General features: G+C 43.9%; 1 protein-coding gene across 10 annotated transcripts in view; it reads right to left on the bottom strand.

Moving 5' to 3' along the window:
- RIN2 (Ras and Rab interactor 2) overlaps positions 1–25,375 on the bottom strand; it is a 215,676-nt gene that overhangs the window by 30,780 nt on the left and 159,521 nt on the right. For all 10 annotated transcript variants that reach the window (XM_072736507.1, XM_026002340.2, XM_072736501.1 and 7 more), the window contains 3 exons: positions 12,403–12,595; positions 9,099–9,210; positions 5,648–5,720 (listed from right to left, as the gene is read on the bottom strand). In XM_072736507.1, the coding sequence (XP_072592608.1) occupies positions 5,648–5,720; positions 9,099–9,210; positions 12,403–12,594 (377 nt within the window). In that variant the 5' untranslated portion in view covers position 12,595. The remainder of the gene's footprint in view (positions 1–5,647; positions 5,721–9,098; positions 9,211–12,402; positions 12,596–25,375) is intronic.

Below are 25,375 nucleotides of genomic sequence, written 5' to 3'. Positions count from 1 at the left end.
GGTAACACACTCGGGACAGCCTGAGAGACAGGCTGACTGGTTTTGGTGTCTGTAGCGAGAACCAGTTTCCCTCCTGGGTAGCTATACTGTATCTAAGCACTAATATCAGAATCCCTCTGTTGGTGGATATACATGTAAAACATTGTGTACTAATTTGCTACATGTTCTGAAAACTGGGCCCCAACTCACTGAGTAGGAATGTGTAATCCAAAACTAAGGTTTATGACCTCACTTCCTTACACGTGGCAGCTTCTCAACCATTATCTGTAGGTTTTACTTTGACATCTTCCAGCTAGAGCCCATGCCCTGTGCTTTGTGTGCTAAAGGCAAAGCTTGCTCTTGTTTTCAGATAATGCTTCCCTATCTGTAACATGCACGTGAATCCCTGGGAGTCTTGTTTTACTGCACGCTCTGATTCAGGAGGCTGGGTGAGGCTGGAGACTAGGCATTTCTGCCATACTCCCAGGCAATGTTCCTACTGCCACCCCTGCACCGTGCTCTGAGTAGGGAGGCAAATGGAAAGACTTTATGCAACAACCCTGCCCCCAAGCAGCATGGCACCGTGTGTAGACCAACAAACACACACACTCAACATCACAGACCAATAGGCCCAACAGGAAGGAGCTGAGCTGAGCTGGCACCAGGGTCTCTCCATGGCCAGGGCATAGTGTCACCACTACTAAATGCATGGACCATGATCTCCTGCTTTCTCCTAAAGGGCAAAAGCAGACCTAAAGAAATTCTGTTTATTTTCATATACAGGGGATAAGCATTGATGTTTCACCCCCTAGGGCTCTCACAACACCTTGCCTCATACAGACAGGGAGAAAGCGTGTTTTGAATAAATGAATGAATGAATATGAAATAACAATGGTGACTTATCAAAAAAAATTTTTTTTCAGTGGTGGTATTGGTCTTACCAAAAAAGAACTCAGGGGTGCCTGGGTGGCTCAGTCGGTTAAGCGGTTGACTCTTGGTTTAGGCTCAGGTCATAATCTCAGGGTCCTGGGATCGAGTCCTGCATCAGGCTCTGCACTCAGCAGGGAGTCTGCTTGAGGATTTTCTCTCTCCCTCTCCCTCTGCCCCTCCCCCTGCTCATGCTCTCTCTCTCAAATAAATAAGCAAATCCTTAAAATAGTTCATTCATTCACTCAACAAATGTTTATGGTCATCTATGATGTGCCAGACACTGTCCCAGGTACTGAGAACAATCAGACAAAAGACCCTGCCTGCATGGAGTTTCACTCCAGTGGACACCAAATGACAATGAACAAACACACAATTTGTGGAATACATGAGAACGGGATGTGTGCCACAGATTTTTAAAAATGTGCAAAACGGGAATAACAAAGAGTATTCAAGAGTGAGACTTGGCCAGAGAAGGCCCCATGAACCTGACTGAAGATCTAAAAGGGGCCAGGGAGTACACTGTGAAAGAAAGAACTTTCTAGGCAGAGGGAGCAGCAGGTGCAAAGGACCTGGGGTGGGAGAGGGTCTGGCAGGTATGAAGAACAGCAAGTAGGACATCATGGCTGAGGTGGAGTAAGTGAGGGACAATACCTGGAGCTTCCACCTGTATTTTGTCTACACAAGATGCTGTGAAAATTTCCATTGAAGAGAATGACTATCCCAAATAACTCGTTGTTTACAGTAAGATTAGGCAACATTCTAAATTGAATCAGATTAAATCTGGATGACTGGAGAATTTTGGAACCCCTGAAGCTATTGACAATAAATAACAAATTAGTAAGGTCAATGAAAAGAGCAAAACATGAATAAAATGTAATTTGTCGCATAGGCTCTAATATACTGCTCACATAAATACTAGATGTTGGCAGTCAAGAGGCTGTTCTTTCCTGAGGTGTCAAGCCTGGGTCACCCCCTGTTTCCAGGGACCCTTTCCTCTGGCTTCAGATGTTGTGAGCACCTCCTTCTTGGCCACTTGCATCTGTTCTGGATGAAGCAGGCAGAGCCTCAGGGAATGGCAGTGATTGTAATAGCTGCTGCCTGACCCGGGAGAGGCAATGACTCAGATTATAATCTTAAAGGAAGATTAATGGGAAGTAGAAGTTTGTAACGCCAAAGCATCACATAAATATATGTTTCTATGGCTGTACAAACTTAATTAAAATCTTCTTTCTTTAGACAATTTGGGGGAAAGCCACATATGACAAAACCAACCTATGTTTATTTTCAACTTTTACCTTGTCTAATGCAGTACCTAAAGCCTAAACATCACATGGCTAGTTTTGATTTTTCTTAATGGCACATATGACAGGAAACCACACCTGTATTTCACTAATGAGTGGTTTTAGGCTTTGATCTACTGGAAAATTAGATGTTATACATGAGTCCTCTTCCACTGTAGCAGCTACGGGTATAACATAGCATCTTCTCTCTCTCTCTCTCTCTCTCTCTCTCTCTCTCTCTCTCTCTCTCTCTCCTCTCTCCTCCCTCTCTCTATCTCTCTCTCTCTCTCTCACACACACACACACACACACACACACGCAATCACTTCCCTGTCATCTGTATCCTGTTAAAGAAAGGGGCCCTGGGGATCCCTGGGTGGCTCAGTGGTTTAGCGCCTGCCTTTGGCCCAGGCGCGATGCTGGAGACCCGGGATCCAGTCCCACATTGGGCTCCCCGCATGGAGCCTGCTTCTCCCTCTGCCTGTGTCTCTGCCTCTCTCTCTCTCTCTCTCTCTCTCTCTCTCTCTCTATGTCTATCATAAATAAATAAATAAATCTTAAAAAAAAAAAAAAAGAAAGAAAGGGGCCCTGATTCTAGAACCTGTGTAACAGACAAAATAAAGCCAGGTTAGGTATAAATGTTTCACTCAAGAGTTTTAATACACATATCATCTACTTCTTAAACTTTTCTCTGTATGTCAGGGAAGAACACTGACTTTATTGAGTACCTACTAAGGCACAAGCACTGTAACTCTTGTAGGACCACACGGGCCCCTGGGAAGAAGCTTGATGTCCTCCATTCCATGGATGAGGAGCACAGGATATACGACAGATGGGGAGGTCCCCACACTCACTCACAGAGCTAACGTGGAAATAAGGGGGGGCCAGGAACCCAGGTGTATTGGACCCCAAGGTCCATGGAGGGGTGCTGTATGATGGCAAAATGTGGGCTCTGGCAACAAGGTAGGCCTGGGCTTATTTTTTTTTAAGATGTTATTTATTTACTCATGAGAGACAGAGAGAGAGAGAGAGAGAGAGGCAGAGACACAGGCAGAGGGAGAAGCAGGCTCCATGTAGAGAGCCTGATGTGGGACTCGATCATCAGACCCAGGATCATGCCCTGAGCAGAAGGCAGACGCTTAACCACTGAGCCACCCAGGCATCCCGACAGGCCTGGGTATAAATCTATTATCTGCCACCTACTAATTGAATGATTGCAGCCAAGTGCCTCACTCTCTGAGCCATGGTGTATTCATGATCCTAATTTCAGGGCTGCCATGAGGATCAGAAATAATGTATGTATAGTGCCTGGCATATATATAGAAAACCCCTGAAATGATAATCATACTTAACCACTGATAATTAAGAAATGTATTTTCCTTTAGCCGCCCTTTGCTAATCAAAGTATAATTGTAGGACCAGCAACATTGGCTTAATTCCCTGGGAGACCGTTGGAAACTCAGACTTTCAGGCACTTCCCCAGACCCCCTGAATCAGAATCCGCATTCCAACAAGATTCCAGGTAATGCTAGCATGCATAAAAGTTTGCAAGGCAGTGCTCTCCACAACACTGATGATGCCGAACTGACAGGGAGCTACCTGGCATTGGTGGCCAAGGTTTGCATCTCATTTGTGTCCTCATCCCCTACTCTTCATGTATCTTCCTGACGTGTCAAACCACATGCTGACTGACTCATGAACTCCCTAGCTAGTGCACCTGTGCATATGCATTCTGGGGAGATCACTGGGGCTGACAACACAACCACTTTCTCCATGTGAATATATTTATGTACCAATAACGAAGGACAACATTTCAAGAATATTGTGGTGAGACTGGGTCAAATCAAGTACTGATTACTGAGAACACTGATTTAGGTAAATGAGTAACTGAAAGCATTAGAGGAGAAGCAAAACATTAAGAACCTTTGGATTTGGGGAAAAACAAACAGGAAAATGAATCTCAGGTCTCTCTGATAACAAAATGTCAATGTGCAATGTGTCAATAAGCACCTTATATTGGTATCATGTTTTGTAGTTTAGAGAAGGCTTCTGTGTGCTTTATCTCTTTCAACCACCAAATATCCCCAGACAGCAGGTATGCCAGTCTATTATGAATACTGAGGGGAGAGATAGTATCTTTTGTGTGCTGATGCCAAATACTGTTTGATAAATGTAATAATCTTTCACAACAACAGGACAATCAACAAGCCAATGCTTAAGAGTAAGCATCGGCCAACTTCACCTCTGACCAATAGGTTAGTGTTGAAATTCACTTTCCAAACTGGTTGGCCTCAAATCAGACCAGGTGTGGATCCCTAGGGACGGTGGGGGTCTCTGCCCTAGTCTCTTCTTTCCTTTGGGCAGCAGATATTCATCCTCACACAGGCGAAGGGCTCTTGCCCACGAGGTTCAACTCTAGATGAAGCCCCTTGGTTTCTTCCTCCAGGTAATCAGTGCTGGAGGCCCCCACTGGAAGTGCTTCTCCACCTTCAGGCCACTGGCTTCACCAGACAGGTGACTTCTGGGGTGACAGCTCATTGCCTGCCCCTGGGAGGGTCTAACCCAACACGTACAACAAATGTATAACTCAGTCTTTGAGAACTAACTTGACCCTTAAATTAACAAGAAGGAAAGGAAACCCAAATAAGCTTCACCGCTTCAGATTAGGATGGCTATGAGACAAGATCTTTGGAAACAACCTGGTAACGCATGCCTGTCTGGGCTCTATTGGCTCCAACAGGCACATAGAGAAGCCAAGGAGGCCAACTGAGCTCTGTGGCCCTACATGGATGCAATGTCAGGTTCTGCAGATGAAGAGTATGGATTCTGAATCACCAAAAGAACACTCCATTTGAAAAACTATTATGGCTAGAAAAGAAAGAAAAGGGGGAGCCTTCAACAAGTCACAGCCTCCCCACCGCTTCCTAACATAGTGATTTGGGGCTGAACTACTTGTAGCCTAACACAGTTGCTTTAGTTACAAAAAGGGCATGAGCACCGCAAGTGGGCCTGTATGACAGTGATGCAACACTTGTGGGCTGGGTTAAGGAGCCCACATTTCTAGCATGAACTCCATCCCTCAGAGAGTTTTCAGAAACATTACTGGTGATCTTTAAATGTTACAGGCTTACATCATGAGTCCCTTTCTGTGTGTGCATGTATGTGTCTATGCATGTTTTTTTCCCCTGCTTGATGGGTCTAGGTGAAAAGAGCCATGGGAACAGCTTGAGGACACAGGCATATTAATTTGGAGGGGCCAGGGTAATTATTTTGATCTGAAGCCTGGCAGAGGGGACTTGGTGACCATTTTATTCCAGTAGCCAATCCTTTCAGAGTCATCTCATAGGGGGCAGGCATCCCAGACTCCTCTGCCCTACTTCAATCAAGAAGCCCCGGGGCCGTTCATTTTGTACGCACCAAGGAGGTGCTTGAACTTGTAAGAGGTGATGAGGTCTTACCTGCTGATGCAGTAAAAAGCAATGAGCCGGAATAAATCTGCAAAACTGATTCCCGAGCCTTCCAGGGAAAAGGCTGTAAAAGAGAGATTTCGGAAACCATCTGAGTGACCCAGAGCATTATTCTGGGAAAGAGAAGGCCCTCTGGTGTTGTCTGCCATCTGCGCAGGACCATCTCTGTGCTCTCAAATCAACTACTGTTGTGGCTTATCAGAACCAGATGTGAGGAGGATGCGTGTCACTCAGAAAGCAGGCCAGTAAAGAAAGCGTGGCCTTGAAGTTCAGCTCCTGACTCATTGGGAGCACATGCTCTGGTGCTCGGTAAACAGATCAGCATGGGCTCAAATTGCACAACTATCTTTTTCTTTAAAAAATTCAAACACAAATTTGGGCAGGGGATGAGGGGCCAGTCAGGCTGGCATGAGAGGCCATGAACATACAACAGGGCTGGGGAAAAAGTCCTCACTGCCCTTGACCCTTCTTGGGTGGACCTACTGAGTCACATTCTTCTTTTACAAAACAGGCCACCTCTGGTTAAGACACGAGGCAAAAGGAGTACAAATCTTGGAGGAAGACACAAAGTTCCAGGAAATTAGCTTTTGTTTAAGTTCAGTACGAAAGATTCTAAAACCATTTACTTAGAGTGCCCCCACCCACCACTGCTGCCACCACCAAGTGCACAAGCTTCCCAGTGACCATGTTCTGGCAAGATGCGGAGCCATCTTGCACATCTTTCAAGCGGCAAATAATTATGAATTGCCAACCACTCCTCACATCACGTCAGCCAAAATGCCACTCAGCCGCTTTTCCAAAAACATTTCAAATATCCTCTGCTTTGTGAAGATTTCCTCTGTTCTGCAATCAATTTTAAGTTGCTTGTTATTTGCTTAGGTTGTATTATTTTGTTTATTTAGTATCTCTGTAGCACCCCTAAACACACCTGTGCCTCTTCACATACACCATGACAGACCGACAGAAATAGAAACATACACGTGCACAATTAATTAATTAAGTAGGAGGAAACTGATGTAGGGTAGGTGAACCTCTCTGAGCCTTCTTTTTCTCATATGTACAATGGACAAGAATAGGACTTTCCCCTCTCTCCCAGATGGTAGGAGTGGGAACTGAAATTTTAAAAAATGGAGTAACTGTATGTAAGTGATGAATGGCTGAATTCTGCTCCAGAAATCAACACTGATCTCTATGTTAACTAAGTCAAATTTACGTTAAAAAAATTTTAAAGTAAACAAGCAAAGAAACATGAAGATCTTGGCATTAGGTATGCTGGCCGCTCCTGGGATATTGTTTCTTTTAGGTGTTACTGTCTCAGCTGGCAGACCAAAGAAAGAGATATGTGTGTATACCAACCTGTGTAAACACATCTGACTATAAATATTCCCTATATGTAACCTTCCTTATCCATACTAAGAGAGACATGAGTTCTCGCTCATGTCTCCAACACTAATCCTTACCACAAGGATCATTCTAGTTTCCTGCTCTTACTGCTCTGTAACCCCCATGTCCAAGGTAAGAAACACGGCTCCCACCACCTGCCATCATTTACTTAACTGGTAAACTCCAGTATACATGTGCAGTGGTTTCAGAATTGTTAACCTGTACCCCTGTGGGAAGCAACTTTTATAACTAGAGTACTCATGTGCAGTTCCTTTTGCCTTTAGTCTTGGGGGGGGGGGCACTTTTGATTGTCATAATACCATTTATGCCAGTAAAACCTGTTTATTATCTAATAAAATAAATTTTTAAAAATGGAATAATTCATGTGAAAGTAGTCTCTACAAATATGAGCCGGTCTCTGTCACTAAACCATATTATCCACACAGTCTGACAAAATATCTGTGTTTTTCTTATAAGTTCTTCCTTTCTCAATTCAGCTCCATTCACAGAGAAGCCAGAGCCCGGCCAAAAAGAGGCCATCATGGTGGGACCAAGACGTGATGATTAGTTACAGGTGAATGATTTGTTCAGACTAGTTTTTTCAATCACATTAAGTCCCCTGGCTAGGAGTAGGGAATTGATACAAGTCCTGACACAACAGGGAGGAAAAATCTTCAGCCAGGAGGAATCTAAGATAAACACCAAGAAAGCTTTAAAGTACAAATATTAACTGTACTTAATGTAGGGGGGCAGAGAATGGGGGCTTCCAGGCTAATTTATCACGCTAAACTTTGGAAATTAGAAGAGATATAAAAATCAGTTATATCTAGCACTTCTCGGTTAGCGACTTCCAAAAGCCACCTCAGCATTGCCTTCCCTCACTTAAAATTTGATCCATGGTCTTTAGAACAGAGGTTTTACCATCTATCTTGTGATTACTTCCTAATGCAAATAAAACTGATATAAGCCACTCGTGGAGGTTCTCCCGGGATCAGTGACCTTGTGAAGCCCAGAGGAAAAACATCACAAGGCCCAGGTTCACAGCCAAATCTGAGGCTGACGACAAAGAGGTTGGCAGGTTTCACTTCTGTGGGGAACGTCTTCTCTAGGCTCCATGAAGGCAATTTGGCTCAGCGAGACTATGAACTCTGGGTTGGGTGTAATCTCTTATCTGCCCTTAAACTGACCTCAGTACCTTCTATTACTTCAAATGCAGGGCTTGAGGCTTGCTTAGGTGGAAATCAGGAAGCAAGGGAAAATTCTGGTCTCAGTCTTGGTCTCAGAGAGTCAATGAGCTGCCAAACTCACCTCTCCTGGCCTTCACTTCTCAGCTTGCTAACCTGTGATTTCAATGAAGCCTTCCCCTTTGGGGCACAGATTGCCACGGATCCTTTCTTGGAGGCTCGCAATACACCAGCACTGCATGTTCCCTTTTATATTTAAAACATGGCCTCCCAAGTCTTTACATTTTCAGTGAGTGCAGAACAGAGAGAAGACCAATGCCACTACTCTCCCTTCAAAACTTCCACCAGTTGATTTTTTTCAGAGGGCTTCATTCTGCCTCCAGTTAGCTGTGTTTCATACAAGACTGAACAGCAATTGTCTGGAGGCAACATGTCCGCTCAAGGATTATTCACAAAGATGTCCAGGCACATGCTTTAGCATGACATCCCATAAAAAGGCACAGTTGTTGTGGCTTGTCGTGTGGTTAGTCATCAGCAGACCTAGGAACCAAATCCATGCTCTACTTAACTGGGAAGGGGGCAAGAAAGCCAACCTGCCATGTGCTGAGCAGTGGACTACACACTTTGCACACAGGCTTGTGTTCAATAAAACTGTTAACAGCTCCCTGATGTTGCGATCACCCCATTATACTGATAAGAAAACCAAGGCTCCTTGTATAGTCTAGCTGCCCAGTCACTGAATGAATAAATAACAGTGCCAGGACTCAGACTCATATCTGTCTGTCGCAAAGGGCAAGCTACTTTCCACTTCCACTTGCTCAGGAGACCTGAGGTCCTCCCATCAACCGGGACTTCACCATCAGGTGACCACTTACTGTATGTGCTTTCCTTTATGGCAAATTCCTTGAGTGGGGCTCCAAATTCACAGGGCAGACGAAGTGAGAGAACTTTCTTCTGCATTTTGGTGGATTTTCGAACGAGGAAGATCTAGCAGAGGGAGAAAAAACCTCAAGCTTAGGAAGTATCTGGAAGAACATGGGCATATGGGCATATGGTTTCCTGCACACCCAACATCCATGGCAAGAATGTCCTTTATAACTAAACTGCAAGGCTCAACCTGGGACACTTTATTGCCAGTGAAAGGGACTATCAAGAACCAGCTGCCTTCTTTTGATAACTGGCTTCAAAAGAATCCTACTTCCCCTTTGACAGACTCTTCCCCATGAGACTAAGAGCTCCTTTAGTCAGCAGCAGCATTTTCGGTTTGTTGATTGTTTTATAGTTCATGTTACATGTTCTTTAGCCCTTGTCTTTTACGGGCATTACGGTTGATGAAACCCAGATTCTAAACATGGGTAACATGGCTGAACCACAGGAGGTGAATTGGGAGTTCACTGGTTAAGTTGGCTCATGGGTATATTTATGAGAGAAAATTAAATTTGTGGGGCGCCTGGATGGCTCAGTCAGTTGAGTGTCCAACTCTTCATTTTGGTTCAGGTCATGATCTTGGGGTCGTGGGACTGAACCCTACATCAGGCTCCACGTTTAGTGGAGTCTGCTTCTCTTTGCCCCTCCCCACACACTATCTCTCTCTTTCAAATAAATAAATAAATCTTGAAAAAAAAGAAAGAAAATTTGTTTCCAAGTAAAAAAGCAGGTTTTTAAAATTAAAATCTGACTTGCTAGCTTCTCTTGGAATACAGGATGATATGGCAAGACCAGGTAGGGTAACTATTGCTGGAGATAAAAATGTCTGCCCCATCAGGGAGGTGGGGAGGTATGCTCTGAGGTTTACTGAAGCCAACGCTGGAACTGCAGGTCCATTTTTACCTGAGTCACTCCAATCTGTGATAATCTCCCTCCAGGTTCTAATACTGTCTTCAGACATGTGCTTTATTTATTTATTTATTTATTTTTTTACAAGATTTTATTTATTAATGAGACACACACACACAGAGAGAGAGAGAGAGAGAGAGAGAGAGAGAGAGAGAGAGACAGAGACACAGGCAGAGACACAGGCAGAGGGAGAAGCAGGCTCCATGCAAGGAGCCCAACGCGGTACTCAATCCCAGGTCTCCAGGATCTAGCCCTGGGCTGAAGGTGGCACTAAACCGCTGAGCCACCTGGGCTGCCCCAGACCTGTGCTTTAAACCAACCCAACCCCCAGCACCAATCTTGGGCCACCAAATCTATCCTGCTGCCTATTTTTATAAATGAAGTTTTATTGAAACAAAGCCACACTCATTCATTTACATATTGCGTGTGGTTGCAAGGCAGACTTGAGAGGTTGTGACAGATTATATGGCCCACAAAGCCAAAAATAGTTATACTTTGGCCTTTTATAGAAAGGTTGCTGATTCCTACCCTAGGACATAGATGAACTAAGGATGGTGGCACCCCAAGGACTCATGCCACCACCGCTGGACTTTCAAATCTTCCTTCCTCTCAGACCCGCTTTCCTTCCCTTCAGCGTCTGGCTTCTGGTTCACTCTGGCCTCTCCTGCTCCATGCTGCTCCTGTCCTCAGCCTGCCCTCAGCCTGCCCTAACTCGTCAGGCAGGTCCCACCCAGGGATCAAGTAGATGGGCACACAGAACATTCTCCTGACTCGTGCCCCACAGGTCTCAGCAGGAATGGATGTGCCCAGCACTGGGAAGAAAGCCAGGAAGGAAGGGAATTGTTGCCTGGCAACACAGGGCAACCTCACTCCTCAGAATTTCGGTGCAGAAATGCAGGTGCAGACAACTCAACTTCCAAGAAGAGGGGGCAGCACAGATGTGGGTACTGATCATACAGATCCAGGCTGCAGGAAAGGACCGGGCATATGCTGGCCACGGAAATTTCCACAAGGATGATCAAATATTGCACCTCGTCACCCTGAGCAGGATCCAACAGGAGTCTCAGTCCCCTCTATTTCTGTCAGATGAGAAACAAAGACTCACTTATAAGTCAAAAAGTGATAACAGAGAGGCTCTGGCTGATAAGAAACTCAAGTTTATTTTGTGTTCAATTGCTACAACATTCTCAGCTAGCTAGGATGGAGGGAGGTTCCCCGCCCCCCGCCCCTTTTCCCCAAGCTTCTTCATCTATTTCTTAGTTTCTATCTCTTATCATGAGTTGTTCTGAGTCTAACTTTATCTGTGGATTTATTGTATTTATTCTTTTTGGGAAGTAGACGTGGTACACAGTACTGTTTGGTATAACTTTCTGTGACGGAAACTTGATATTCCGCACCATCCTATATGGTAGCATCCAGACATCTGTGGCTAGTGCCACTGAGGAAATGAATTTTTAATGTAATTTAATTAATGTAAATTAATTAATTAATTAATTTTAAAGATGTTGTTTATTTATTCATGAGAGACACAGATTGAGAGAGAGGCAGAGACACAGGCTGAGGGAGAAGAAGGCTCTATGTGAGGACTCTGATGCAGGACTCGATCCCAGGATCCCGGGATCAGGACCTGAGACAAAGGCAGATGCGTAACCACTGAGCCACCCAGGTGCCTCTAATTAATGTAATTTTAAATAGCCACATGGGGCAAGTGCCTACCACTTGAGCAGCACGGGATACACCAGTCACTGAGTGATATTTTTTGAGGAACCTCTACAGAGTTGTGGAATAGTCTTGATTAAGAGATGGGTGTTGGGTAGGCAGTAGATGGAGAAACAAAATTGGACTGTGAGCCCTGTGGGGAGCCACTGATGAAGCCCAAGGAAATGGGATCACATCAGCAGCCAGAGAAGACAAGCCTATCGACACTGAACTTTTGAACTTTGGAAGTGCCTCTTTGAATGGCTGGACCCTGGCAGGGATCTCAGGCTCAGGATGCAAATAGCAAGGGCAACTGAAGACCCGGCAACCAGGGTCATCCTCAGTTCTGAGGCCCAAGATGCCAGTCCAGGGCCCTCCTCATTACTCAGATGCCTGTCATCCTGCCAAGTCCTGGACCTCCCTTGGTAACAGAGCCAATGAAGACAGAAAGACAAACCGTGAAGGGCTCTTTTCCTTGGAGCTACCTCAGACATCCCACAATCCCCTTGCATTGCAACCCAGGTGCACACTGGAAGCCGTGATCCCTACAGCCTGGGAAGAACTTACTGGAACTCCAAGTCTTTCTCTTTAAGGAAGCAGCAGCCCTGCCTCTCTCAACCTGTTTCCCAGGATTCTGAGTCTTACCCCCGGAGGCTGGGACCGGAGGACTTGTGCTGCCTCCTCCTCACTCAGACTCAGCTGCAGCCATATCGGATGGGTGTGTAGAAGCCGGTCCAAGATGCTGAGCCTGCTGGAGAGGCTGTCATAGCCAGAGTCCCGCGGACAAGTCTTCATATCCTTTTCTTCGGAATAGCCATCATCCTTGTGTCTCACCATGCTAGGAGAAAGAGAATTGGCAGGGGTCAAATGGCTGCAGTCCCATTTCCTTGATGAGGAAACCATCCTACAGTCTCTAGGCTAGGCCTGTCCTAGCACATCAGCCATCTTTCATCACCACCTCACTTGTCTTCCCCTCTAACCCAGAAGCTTTCTGAAGGTAGATGCCACATTAGCTCTCACTCCATGTCTATACTATTAAACAGAATACTCCACAGACCCAACAGACCTTCTATTTCTAACCCAGTTTTCAAAAAGTTCTAAATTGAATGCTGCTCAGTCTTTCTTCTGGCATAAATCATTTCACAATTTGAGTGCAGGACCCTAAATGCTGCATTCAATCTGGTAACACGAGGTTCTATGACTGAGAAGCATATCTCATAAGCACAACCATGGCATGCGCCAAAGCAAAACCAAAACATTCACACTCATTTATGCACCCTCATTTGTACCCAAGTGAACTGGATTTCATTTCTTTTCACACATCTAGGCATGTTTATTACTAATATTATTTGTAATACAATCTCACAGTTGAATAATGCTGTGCTATTCGTAAGATCATACTAACATTAGTTCATAATTGCTATAAAGTAGAAACAGCCCAAATTTCCATCACCTAATGAATGGATAAATAAAAAGGGGAATTTTATTCAGTCATAATAATCATTCATTCTTTTTATGAATGGAGTACTGATCCATGCTCCAAAATGGGATGAACTGTGAAGACTTCATGCTAAGTGGAAGCAGCTAGACACAGATATTGTATGACTACACTTTATACAAAATATGGAGACTAGACAAAAATAGAGAAACAGAAAGAAAGATTAGTGGTTGCTTGGGACTAGTGGTGAGGGCAGGATGGGTAGTGGTTGCTAATAGGCAGGGAGTTCCTTTCTGAGGTAAAGAAAATGTTCTGGACCAAGATGTGCTAATGGTTGTACAACTCTGTGAATGTGATGAAAACCATTGAATTGCACACTTTAAAGTATGATGTATGATTGAAATCTCAATTTAAAAATATATTGATTTGCATAGTTGCCTTTGGTGCCAACACTAATCCTGTGCCTGAGTATTTAAATCCCATTTTATGAATGAGAAAACTGAGGCCTCAAGAAGGCATTGGGCTGTCCAGAATTATAAACACCCATGAAATGGCAGAGCTAAAAATTCAAGAGGTCTGGTGTCCCTCCAACTTTGCAGGTAACAAGAAAGATCACGAAAACAGGTGAGCACATATCTACGTAGTGTCTACTGTGTGCCAGGCCCTTTGCAAATATTCTCTCATTTCCTTTATAACAGCCCCCAAAGGCAGGTACCAGGAATCCAGTGTTTAAAAAAAGGTGGGGTGGGGCAGCCCTGTTGACTCAGTGGTTTAGCACTGCCTTCAGCCCAGGGCGTGATCCTGGAGACCTGGGATCAAGTCCCACGTCGGGCTCCCTGCATGGAGCCTGCTTCTCCCTCTGCCTGCATCTCTGCCTCTCTCTCTCTGTCTCTCTTGAATAAATAAATAAAATCTTTAAATTAAAAAAAAAAACGGCGGGGTGGGGTAGAGGGACAGGGAAACCCAGATTTCTTGAGTAACTTGCCCAAGGCAAGTATATGCCTCTGGTGAGAGTGAGCAGGTGGGCATTCCAACCCAAGAGTGCATGGCTCTGGTGTCTCTCTTCCTCTACCATGTCCTGGCTGTCCTTGAGCCAGTCATCAACACCGGTCCTGGAGCGGCCAGTGGAAAATATCAAACCTGATCACTCACATTTGAAGAGTCAAGTTCACATTGGGGTTCAAATGGTCTTCAAACTTCTAAATCGAAAGAAACCCAAATGTGTGGCCTGAATGAAGTTTTTAACATTGCAAATGATGATGATAAAGTCAAATAGCCAAGAGTGGGAAAATGTTAAAAAAAAAAAAAAGTGAACTCTTCCCATTTGGCCCACTCCACTCCTAAGAGCTGGAGTTGAATATAGAAGATCATCCTTGGGTGAGCAGGCTCAGTAACAATACCCACAAAGCGCATGGGCTGGGCAGAGACCCACAACCTAATGTCTTCCATGCATGTTCGACTTTCTTCAGCTCTGAAGAATCTCGTGCTTCCATTCAAGATTTACATTTTTGTTTCCCCTTAAAGTTTTCCTTTACATTTGCTACAACTTTCCAGATGGGAGAGTCTGGGCCAAAAAAAGAGCAGTTTCTCATTGTGCAAATGCCATTCCAGGGCCTCTAGGTATTTTGAAGTGAATCTTTGCAGCTATAAGAACATACTCTTCAAAATGAAGCTGGTGTTAGAATTCCTTTCATGTGAGGTAAATGAGGCAACTTTAGAGCAGTGATTCTCAACGCTGACTGCCAAGCAAAACTGCCTGGAGAACTTAAGCATGTTTTGATGGCTAGACTGCACCTGAGATCAAATAAATCAGACACTTTGGGATGGGGCACAGGCATCAGAATTTTAAAAATTTCCCCAGGCAATCTCAACTTGCAGCCGAGTTTACAACCATTGCCTTGGATTAGCTCTTGAGCCTGAGAGAGAAATCTCCTAGGGTTTGTTAAACTACAGATTCCTGGTCTCAGCTCCAGAGGATCTGATTCTGCAGCTCTGGGGTGGGGCTCTGCATTTCTAATGAGCTCCAGGACTTGCTGATGCCTCAGTCTGAGGAGCATGAGGAACAAAATGTGTATTTGAACTCAGAACCAATTAAGTGCAGTGAGGTTTTTTCGGTGGGAGGTGGGGGTGGTAGTAACATACCACCGAGAATTCTCCAAACCTAAGTAAGCCTTTCATCCCTGCCATCTCAGGCTAGTGATATTTTACCAAGAGAACATTCTAGAATCTCTAATACAGCAATCCTAACACTCATGTGTGCTGTGAGTAAATATGTTGCCATGTCTTCCTTCCTTAGAAGGGCACATCCTGTGCACCTCAGTTGTTCAAGAAGTAAAGAGTCTTTGTCCTGACAACCCATCTCAGCCTAAAAAGCCAGGACCCAGACAGGAAGACAGTGAATAAGCTTCGTGGGGCTTCATAAAGGAGCAACCATAGATTAGATCTTGTCTTTGCAAATGACCAAGCTAACACCTTTCTTTAACAGTCAGATATCTGAGGTTTATAATATATTATTATAAGATAGATTGAAAGGAAGAATGAAACAAGGCAGTTTGGCCTTTATCAGAGACAAGACAACCTTCAGGAAAGAGCTAATGAGGGCAAGGAGTGTGAACTGCAGGCTTCTGGTGCCCTGCCCAGTTCCCCTTTACCAGACTAGACCAGTCCCTACCCACCCCCACCCTGCACCACAGGTGTCATCTGCCCCCTGGGCCCAGTCACATCTGGGAAGTTATGTCCTCCCCTGGGAGCAGCTGCACTGCTACTAATACACTGAACCAGGGAATAGAGGAACGGCCTGTGTGCCTGAAGGTGAGACAACTCTGGGGTGCTGTCCCTGAGGCAGAGCTCCCTGTGGGATCAGGCCAAGGGGAGACTCCAACTGCCCTGTTAGCTTTGTTTTTTTTTTGTTTTTTTTTTTTTTTTACAGATTTTATTATTTTATTTATTCATGACAGAGAGAGAGAGAGAGGCAGAGACACAGGCAGAGGGAGAAGCAGGCTCCATGCAGGGAGCCTGATGTGGGACTCAATCCCCGGTCTCCAGAATCACGCCCCAGTCTGAAGGTGGCGCCAAACCGCTGGGCCATCGGGGCTGCCTGCCCTGTTAGCTTTGCCTGCTTTCCTACTCATCCCCGACTGCACCACTCCCTCCCTCACAGGATGCTCCTGAGACCCATCTCAGTAAATCACTACATGAGGCTCAGCTTCTGGGGAATTAACCTAAAACAGAAACTGATGAGATGAATAGAAACCAGTGATTCTGAAAACAGACGTCTGTATCCCGAATGGGGGGAGAAACAAGGAATGAGTGATCCGTAAACCAGACATCATTGTGATGTAATTCAGGAGATTCTCATGACGACAAGGTCAGGGTCAGCCAGCCCTAGCTGGCAGGTGAGACATACCTCCCCTTCTGAGCTTCGTCTTTCTAATCAGCAAGTGGTAAACAACACCTCCACCATGGTGTAGAACTGATACAAGCCAGATCCTGGATGGGTGCTAACATCAGCAGGTGGAACGGAATATTCAGTCTCCAATTTTCAGCCTACAGATTACTTATTAGGAAGAGGAAATGTACCCTGATAATGGAGAAATCTGTGAGATACCTTTTTTTTTAAGATTTATTTATTTATTTATTCAGAGAGAGAGAGAGGCAGAGACACAGGCAGAGGGAGAAGCAGGCTCCATGCAGGGAACCCGATATGGGACTCGATCCCAGGTCTCCAGGATCATGCCCTGGGCCGAAGGCAGGCGCTAAACCTCTGTGCCACAGGGGCTGCCCGAGATACCATTTTTTAAAAAAAGATTTTACTTATTTATTTAAGAGAGAGCAAGCTAGAGACAGAGGGAGAGGTAGCCGACTCCATGCAGAACAGGGAGCCTGACACCAGGGCTCAACCATGAGGACCATGGGATCGTGACCTGAGCTGAAGGCAGATGCTTAACTGACTGAGCCACCCAGGCGCCCCTGTGAGATACCATCTGAATCAAGCGATCAGCATTAACACCTCCAATAATCAGGCACCTGACATCAGGTGCCACTGATATGATGCTCTGAGAAGGTTATAATAACCTCGAGGTCATCCTCCTGCCTCCGAACATGCTTAACCTGAATCTACGCAAGAGAAAACAACCATACAAATCCAAATTCAGGGACTTCCTGCAAAACCACTGGCCTGAACTCTTCAAAATATCAATGTCACGAAATATTTTTAAAAGGCTGTGGGAAAAAAACATAAAAAAAATAAAGGCTGTGGGATTCTTATAAAAGGAGAATAAAGAGATCTGATAACTCTATTGAGTGCACAGAATTGATCACATATGGCATCAAAATAAAAAAAAAGCAATAAGGGACAATCAGAGACCTCTGAATAAGGGCATATAACATAATATTGTATTAATGTTTAATTTCCTGTGATGATTTTATTTATGTAGGAAAATGCTCTTGTTCTTAAGAGATGCAAACTGAAGAATTTAGGGTCAAAGTATGAAAATGTTGGAAAGTAAGTGTCAAATGGTCAGCCTCCCATTCCCCTCCAAAATAGGGGAGTGCAGGTAATATAGAGGTAAGGGAAATGTGGCAAAATTTCAATAATTGGTGAATTTAGGTGGACAGTACTATTCTTAACTTTCCTATAACATTTGAAATTTCTCAAAACAATAGGTGGAGGAAAATGTCTACTATCTCCCTGGGTTTATGAGTGTAAAATTCATTTATTTATACAACTAGTACTATTATTTCCAAGCATCTATGCCTGCTTTCATGGAGAGATAAAGCTTTGGTATGGATTCAGTAAGACCCATATCCACCTGTGAAAATACTGGGAAGACCACAGAATGCCCCATAAATGTAGGGTGCTTCTAGGGGCAGAGAACAAACTCTGGGCAACTCACATACTGTATCTGCCCTCATTCTAATGACCCAGGCCTCGTGGCTCTGAAGCAGCTTGGTGGATATTACACCCACACTAGGGGACAGGGCTCTCCAGCTCCAGCTACATTCTGGTTGCACCAATTTAAGGCTCTTTTGAGTATGGGATGAGAGTAACCTTTCCACTTGGTTATATTCCCTTCATTCCTAGCACCAGCTGTTAGTAGCCTAGACAGAGGCAAGAACAAGTGACTGCAGAAAGCATGTTCTAATGTAGGATAGACAGAAAGATACTAGATCTACTTTTATTAAGTCACACAGAATCAAATTCACCTCAGAGAAACCAATAATCAGCAGAGTTTCCAAGTGATGCTCTTTCTTGTCCTAGTCCAGAACTCCCAAGGATCATGACCTATCATTGCACCTGCCAATGACCATGGTCCCAAACATCACATAGGAGAACTATACTTTCACGTTACAATCCAGTCTTTCTTCAAACAAATGACATTGAGAACAAAGAAATATATAAACTACATAAAACTTTGATGTAGGTTGTCTTTGTGGGGAAAAACACTGGTGCAGTAAATATAGCCAGCAACCTTCTACACGTAAAGAATCTTAATTCAGCCATTGAAGAGCAGAAATGTAGCTTTAGGAGACTTGACATAAGGCATAATGCCAAATAATTACCAGCAACAATGTGCTACCTTCCTTTTATTTTTTTTTTTTAAGATTTTATTTGTTTAACAGAGAGAGAGAGGGAGGGAGGAAGAGGGAGAGAGCCAGAGAGCACAAGCAAGGGGAATAGCAGAGGGAGAAGCAGGTTCCCTGCTGAGCAGGGAGCCAATGTGGGGCTCAATCCCTGGAACCTGAGATTATGACCTGAGCTGAAGGCAGGTGCTTAACCAACTGAGCCACCCAGGGGCCCCATGGTGGTACCTTCCATTTGACTAATGGGTCTCAGCAAAGGTGCAGTGCTCTGGATGGCTCTATGCTCAGCACATGGGGACAAAACAAGAAATACAAACAACAAAAAGTCAAGCCTTCCCTGTGCATGTTATAAGCACACCTTCATTAAGCTGAACAATTATGTATTTAATTTTTATTTACTTATTTAATTTAATATTATATATTTAAAAAAACTTTTAAGACTTTATTTATTTATTTATTTATTTATTTATTTATTTGAGAGAGCATGAGCAGGGGGAGGAGCAGAGGGAGAGAAGTGGACTCCCCACTGAGCAGGGAGGCTGCCGTGAGGCTCAATCATAGGACTCTGTGATCAAGACCTAAGTGCAGGGATGCTTGGGTGGCTCAGCGGTTGAGCATCTGCCTTCAGCCCAGGGCATGATCCTGGAGTCCCAGGATCGAGTCCCTATAGGGAGCCTGCTTCTCCCTCTGCCTGTGTCTCTGCCTCTCTCTTTGTGTCTCATGAATAAATAAATAAAATCTTAAAAAAAAAATCCCAAATCTGAGTGCAAAGGCAGATGCTTAACTGACTGAGCCACTCAGGTGTCTCTGAGCAATTATATTTTTTAAATGGACAATTTACATCAACATCTTTGATAAGATATTCTTGATTATTTTTAAAAGACAGTCACTGTTTCAATTAAATACTTAAAATGTACTCTGAATCTTTCTTTCTAAAGCAGACTGTTAGATCATAGTTCAACTAAAAAAGAGATGGATTTAGTTAATTAACAACTTCTAAAAACCTCTCATCAAATCAATGGTGAGTCCTCTGGAATTAAATAACACAGGCAGTGACTCTAAGTCAGGAATGCTCTCCTAAACCACTTCATGGTTCTCTGGCTCATGCAGAAGCATGTTGGCATATGTGAGTATGCGTGCCTCCCCACAAACATTATTCTGTCTGCCTGGGATTTGGTACTACCAAATGCAGTCTACCTTCATGGAAAAGCCACTCTTATATTTTATTGAGGTGTTCTGTTTTGTTTCCACTTACAGAATTAATGGCCTTGTAAACTGGAACATCTGGAGTCATTTAGATGATGAAGTAAGCAGGATGGGTTGAAGGAAGGACTATCACAACCTTCTATAATACAGCTTCACTTTGGACTTCTGTCTCCTTCTCTACTTCCTAGTTCCTGGCTCCAGGCTCCACCCCTGGCCTCCTATGTCAGGCTTTAGAAAGGTGTGGAAGGTGATTCTCTCTTGGAAGGGGAATCCTGTGGTTGCTTTCCCTGTTCCTTCCAGGCCAATCCTGGCAACGAACTTGGGGCTGAGGAACCCAAGGTCACCTCAGATTTGGATCCAAAGCAGTTAGTGGCAGCCTCCAGCCAGGTCTTACCTGGATTTCCAGCAAAATGCTCCCTGATAACTCAGCCCTGAGGGAAATTCAGTGCTCTTCCTGCAGCCTGAGTGCCAGGTCCCTGAAGGTCACCAGTGGACCTTCCCAACCTTTAAGAAAACTAAAAGTTTTTGCTTTACATGGTAAGTGTCTAATTAAACTAGGAGTTTCTAGGAGTCATGACAAATCAGTGAGATTAATTATAATCAATAGGATGCTGACCCTATCAATAATACACAGCAAAACAAAAATAAACAACAAAAGCAGAGTCATGCTTTTTTCTAGGAGTCATGACAAATCAGTGAGATTAATTATAATCAATAGGATGCTGACCCTATCAATAATACACAGCAAAACAAAAATAAACAACAAAAGCAGAGTCTTGGCTTCCAAGGTGCTTTTGTCCAGGACTTAATTTGGCTTAAGATTTATCACACCGTCTGTCTCTCTACCAAACACCGCAGTCCTGCTACAAAGTGTAGAACTCAAAAACAAAGCAAAACCATATTTGGTAGGAAAATTCTGATATTTTATAAAATTCTCTATGGCTTATTAAAATTGGTAATATTTCCCAAAGAATATTGGATATACCAAGTCAGTACACATAGGCACTGTTTTTATTTTAATGTCCAGGACTTACTTACATAGCTACTGGATTTAGTGGTTCTCAATGATGCAGAGATATTAAATTTACTTTTTTCCCCATTTTTTTTTATTGTGGAAAAATACACACAGCATAAAGTTTACCATCTCAATCACTTTTAAACGGAGAGTTCAGTGGAGTTACGTATATTCATACTGTTGTACAACCATCACTACCATCCAATTCCGAACTCTCTTCCCCTTGCAAAACTGAAACCCAAGCTTTGTAAAAAAAATACCCTCCCCCCACTTTGGGAGACCACCACTCTACTTTCTATCTCTATGATTTTGACTCCTCTAAGTATTTCATGTAAGTGGAATCATACACTTTTTGTCTTTTCATGACTGGTTTACTGAATACACTTTTAAAAATATATGTCAAAGGTGAGTCAATTCAAAGAAGAATGTTAGGTACGTTAATAATAGGGAAGATGATGTAAGAATAAGAGAAAAAATGTGGCATGATGGGTGGAATTTGGGCTGAGACAATCTGGATTAAAAAATAATATTAAAAAAATAATATTTTGCCTACGTTAATGTTTACAAGGCTTGCTCTTGGACTCAAGGGGGAAGATGATCCCCTAAAAGTATCTATTTGCCACTGTTCAGCTCCCTTCTTCTCTGAGTGCAGGCTATTCTGAGTGCCCAATGGATACTGGCTCCAGCTCCCTTGTCAAAACCAAGGTCAGATCCTGTTCCCTCCCTATCTCCTGCAGCTGCAAGTCATTTTTTGGCACATTCAATTCCTTCACCCACTGTGTATACATATGCACCTCTGGGCCACTGACCCCATTTTACTCTGCATTATACTTAACTCCCTCACTAGCCTAGCTTCACCCCCAGGCAGGCATTGATCATATGCTTGCTGTATGCATGATGGGGGACTGGGGGGACTGGTTCAGATCTCACCTGCAAACAACAGGTTTATTCCTTGTGAATGAGGAAGAGAAGCTCAGTGGGCAACGAGAAACATCATGGGCACTAGGTCTCTCCGTTAGCTTCCTTCTGGGTCCCCCATGTATAACATCTGATCCAGGCCTTCCCTCAGCCAGGTCCAACAATAGAATCTGGCTGCCCAGCCCCAGTCTCAAAAGACAAAAGGTTCTTTTCTCTCTGTTTATCAGGAAATGGGTGGCAAAAATCACCACAGCTACCAAGATCCTCCTGGCCTTTGGCCATCTTATGGCCTGGGGCAAGAAAAGGAAGCAGCCCAAATCCTTCCAGAACAACAAATCTAAAGTGTTCTTTCCTCATGGCTCATGAATTTATTTCATGGACAGGCCCTCCAACCTCCCACCAGCTGGCAAGGGGTGGGCTTTGGATATAAAAGTCAATACTGAGTTTTAGCTGATGCCCACTGACACAGAGCATTAGTCATACATGCTTCACTTAAGGTTCCCCCAAACAGAATGCCTTGTCCCAACACTGAGAATGAAATTTAATTTCAACAAAATGGGTTGACATGTACCAGCTGGTTGAGCACAGAGAAGATAGGAGTAAAGAGTACTGGCAGTATAGCTGCCTTTCGTAGAGGTATGGAAAAATCCAGAATGGTAACCCCACACGCACACCTATGGGGACTTTAACATTCAGTTCTCGGCAAAGTTCTCACTTACCTGGAGTCAGGATGCATCAACATGCGAATTTCCTGCACATGTGAATCAACATCAAGATGTTAGGTTTTGTAAGGCATGCATGGTTTAAGCTTGATGCTGGCCTCCCCTCAGCCTTCTAATCTCCAGTGCTTTGGTATGGTTTGGTAGAAAGAGCACTTGTAGTCAGCTGGGATCAAAGCCTCAGCTGACTCTTCCTATCTGTGAGGCCTTGGCTTGTCAGTACATGTCACTCAGACTCAGTTTCCCCTGTCTCTAAAGATGAAGTCTTATTAGAAAAAGGAATCTGTTACTAAAACAAAGTCTAAAAAGAATGGACTCTAAGAGTCTAGAATGTCCTGGGATCTATGAGTAAAGATTCTGTTCAGCAGAGTTTCCAGGATGTCTCTTTCACTATCCCCTAATTTCCAGAAATTCAAAAAAAGAAAGAAAGGCAACCTTCTTGCAGATGGCCCGGGGTGGGTCCTTGTAGCTGGTGCATTCTTCATCCACCATTAGGGTCTAGTCCCAACCTGGACTCTAGCACTTGCAATCCTCAACTTTCAGATGTGGCAAAAGAAAGGGTAAAAAGTTTTTTCTCTTGATATTTCACTAATGGAGGCCCTCCTTCCTTATTCTGCCCATGTGAAGACTTCAGCCTAACAAAGCCTCTTCACATGAGATTGCTTCAGCGGGTCTCAAAGGCAAGAAAGGTGCAGCCTGGGGCATGGCACTGCCAAAGGCTCAGGCTTCCAGGAACAAGAGGCCAATGCAGGAATTATCTTGAGAATTAAGGACCAGACGAAATTGGGAACCCTGTGTCCACCACAACCTTGCTGTTACAGTAGATCCTCATCTACATATCAAAGGAAAGCGAATATACCCCAGATATCAAGCAGTGGCCAACATGCCAGGCTTGGTGTGAGATGAATCAAGGGCTTCCTTGATCTTTGGGGGAGAGAAGTGAGGGGTCTGCCATCAATGGTTTCTGAAAATATACAAGTAGAAGAGGCCCCTTATGTGGAGAGACAGAGAAAACAACTGCTCACACAAAAGAGATCCATCTGATAAGAATTGTTGGCAGAAGGACCAGTTTCAATTTTTGTTACACACACACACATATATATATACCCATAGAGCAAATGCAAAATTCCCAGAAAACCTGCCATTTCAAAAATACCTACTAGTTGATGTCCAGTGATATCCTACTTTCAATCATGAAAACATTTTGTTAGAATTTGTGAAGCTGAATTAAACCCCTACTCTGAAATATTTAAGTCTGGAGAGGAAGGGAGGCTCAAATTCATTCTGGCTACACATGGGGGCCCTGGCTAATTTCTTGCTTGATAGAAAAATTGCCAGGTGAGCTGAGGAAACTTTTACCCAACACTGGAGATGGGAAAAGTGAGGGGGAAGGCCTGGAGGAGAGGCTATCCCTATAAGGATCACTGCCTGTTTATCTGAGTCCCAGGGTTATTAGAGACTCTCTAGCTTACTCAAGGTCAAAACACTAGATAGAAACACTGATGGAACGGGGGTCCAGCTCTCTGACCCATATGGTCTCCTCTAGCATACAAGTTGATATTTTAATCTCTTGAGGCCTTTCTTTGTCCCTTAAAACTCTAAAAGAAAAGAGACTAATATGTTTTGGGTTGCAGGTTTTATTCCCACACTCAATAGGCTTCTGCTTTCCGAGGGAGGAGGCCTTAGTTTCCTCAAAAGGATTTCTAAGAGCGTATGTGAAGAACTCTCAGGGCCTTCAGTGATTTTTCAGCTCTCTTTACTGAGGACTAGGAGGAGTGAACAAGGCAGAAAATGGGAACAGAAATGCATGTCTGCCTCCAGGCAGGAGGAGGCACTGCGATTTTCATAGAGGAGAAAGATCTGGTGACTTTTATGGCTTATGAACTTCCTGTCATTCAGTCTCCAGCTATAGATGAAAAGGGCAGATAAGGAGCCAATGCTGGCAGGGACCTTCACTGGTTCCTGTAAAACTAAGAAATAGAAACAAAGAACATGTTGTCCTGGCTGCCTTTAAAGCTGAAAACAGGAGAAAGAGCCAGGCAGGCTCTAAGTCTTGGTCTGCTGACCTCTGACCCTGAGCAGTGGCCTGCACGAGGCTTCAGGGAAAGGCAGTCATTTCATGGATTTGCAATTCTTTGTGTTTAAGTGCTTTTGGTTATACTAGTTAACTAGTTAGTTGGACTAAATCTCAACTGCATCCTAACCAAGCACATATTTCGTGGCAGAATGCACTACCAATATAATAGTGAGGCAAGGTCTGTAAAAGGTAAAATGTATTTAACTCCAGAGTATGCCATCTTAAAATTGTGCACCCAAGGGTACTGTGGGCAGGGAAACCAGCAACTAAATTGGAAGGTGCTATCCCTCAACATAAATGGAATCAATTTCTAGGACATGCTGTGCATTTTCAGGACCATCAGAAACCTCCTGGTTAAATCTGTGAAAATCATGCATGATCTGCCATTTAAGAGCACAGAAAAACATTGGAGGGATACACGCAAAGGAAAAGAAATACGATAGGCAAACGATCAAAAGTGGTTCTTTCTCTGGGAGTGGGTTCATGGTAATCTTTTTCTTTTTGACATTACTCTTTTTCTACAACGTACATGTTCTACTTGGTCAGCAAAAAAATAAATCTTGAATGTCCTTTTTGAAAACCTTCCCCAATGTAATAGATGTCACCAACCAAAACAGACTAAAGAGGTGTTTGGAGCATTTTTGATCTGGAGGCTTACCTGA

The sequence above is a fragment of the Vulpes vulpes genome, chromosome 14 (assembly GCF_048418805.1).
Source record: "Vulpes vulpes isolate BD-2025 chromosome 14, VulVul3, whole genome shotgun sequence".
Lineage (NCBI taxonomy): Eukaryota > Metazoa > Chordata > Mammalia > Carnivora > Canidae > Vulpes > Vulpes vulpes.
This window is presented reverse-complemented; position numbering and strand designations above follow the sequence as displayed.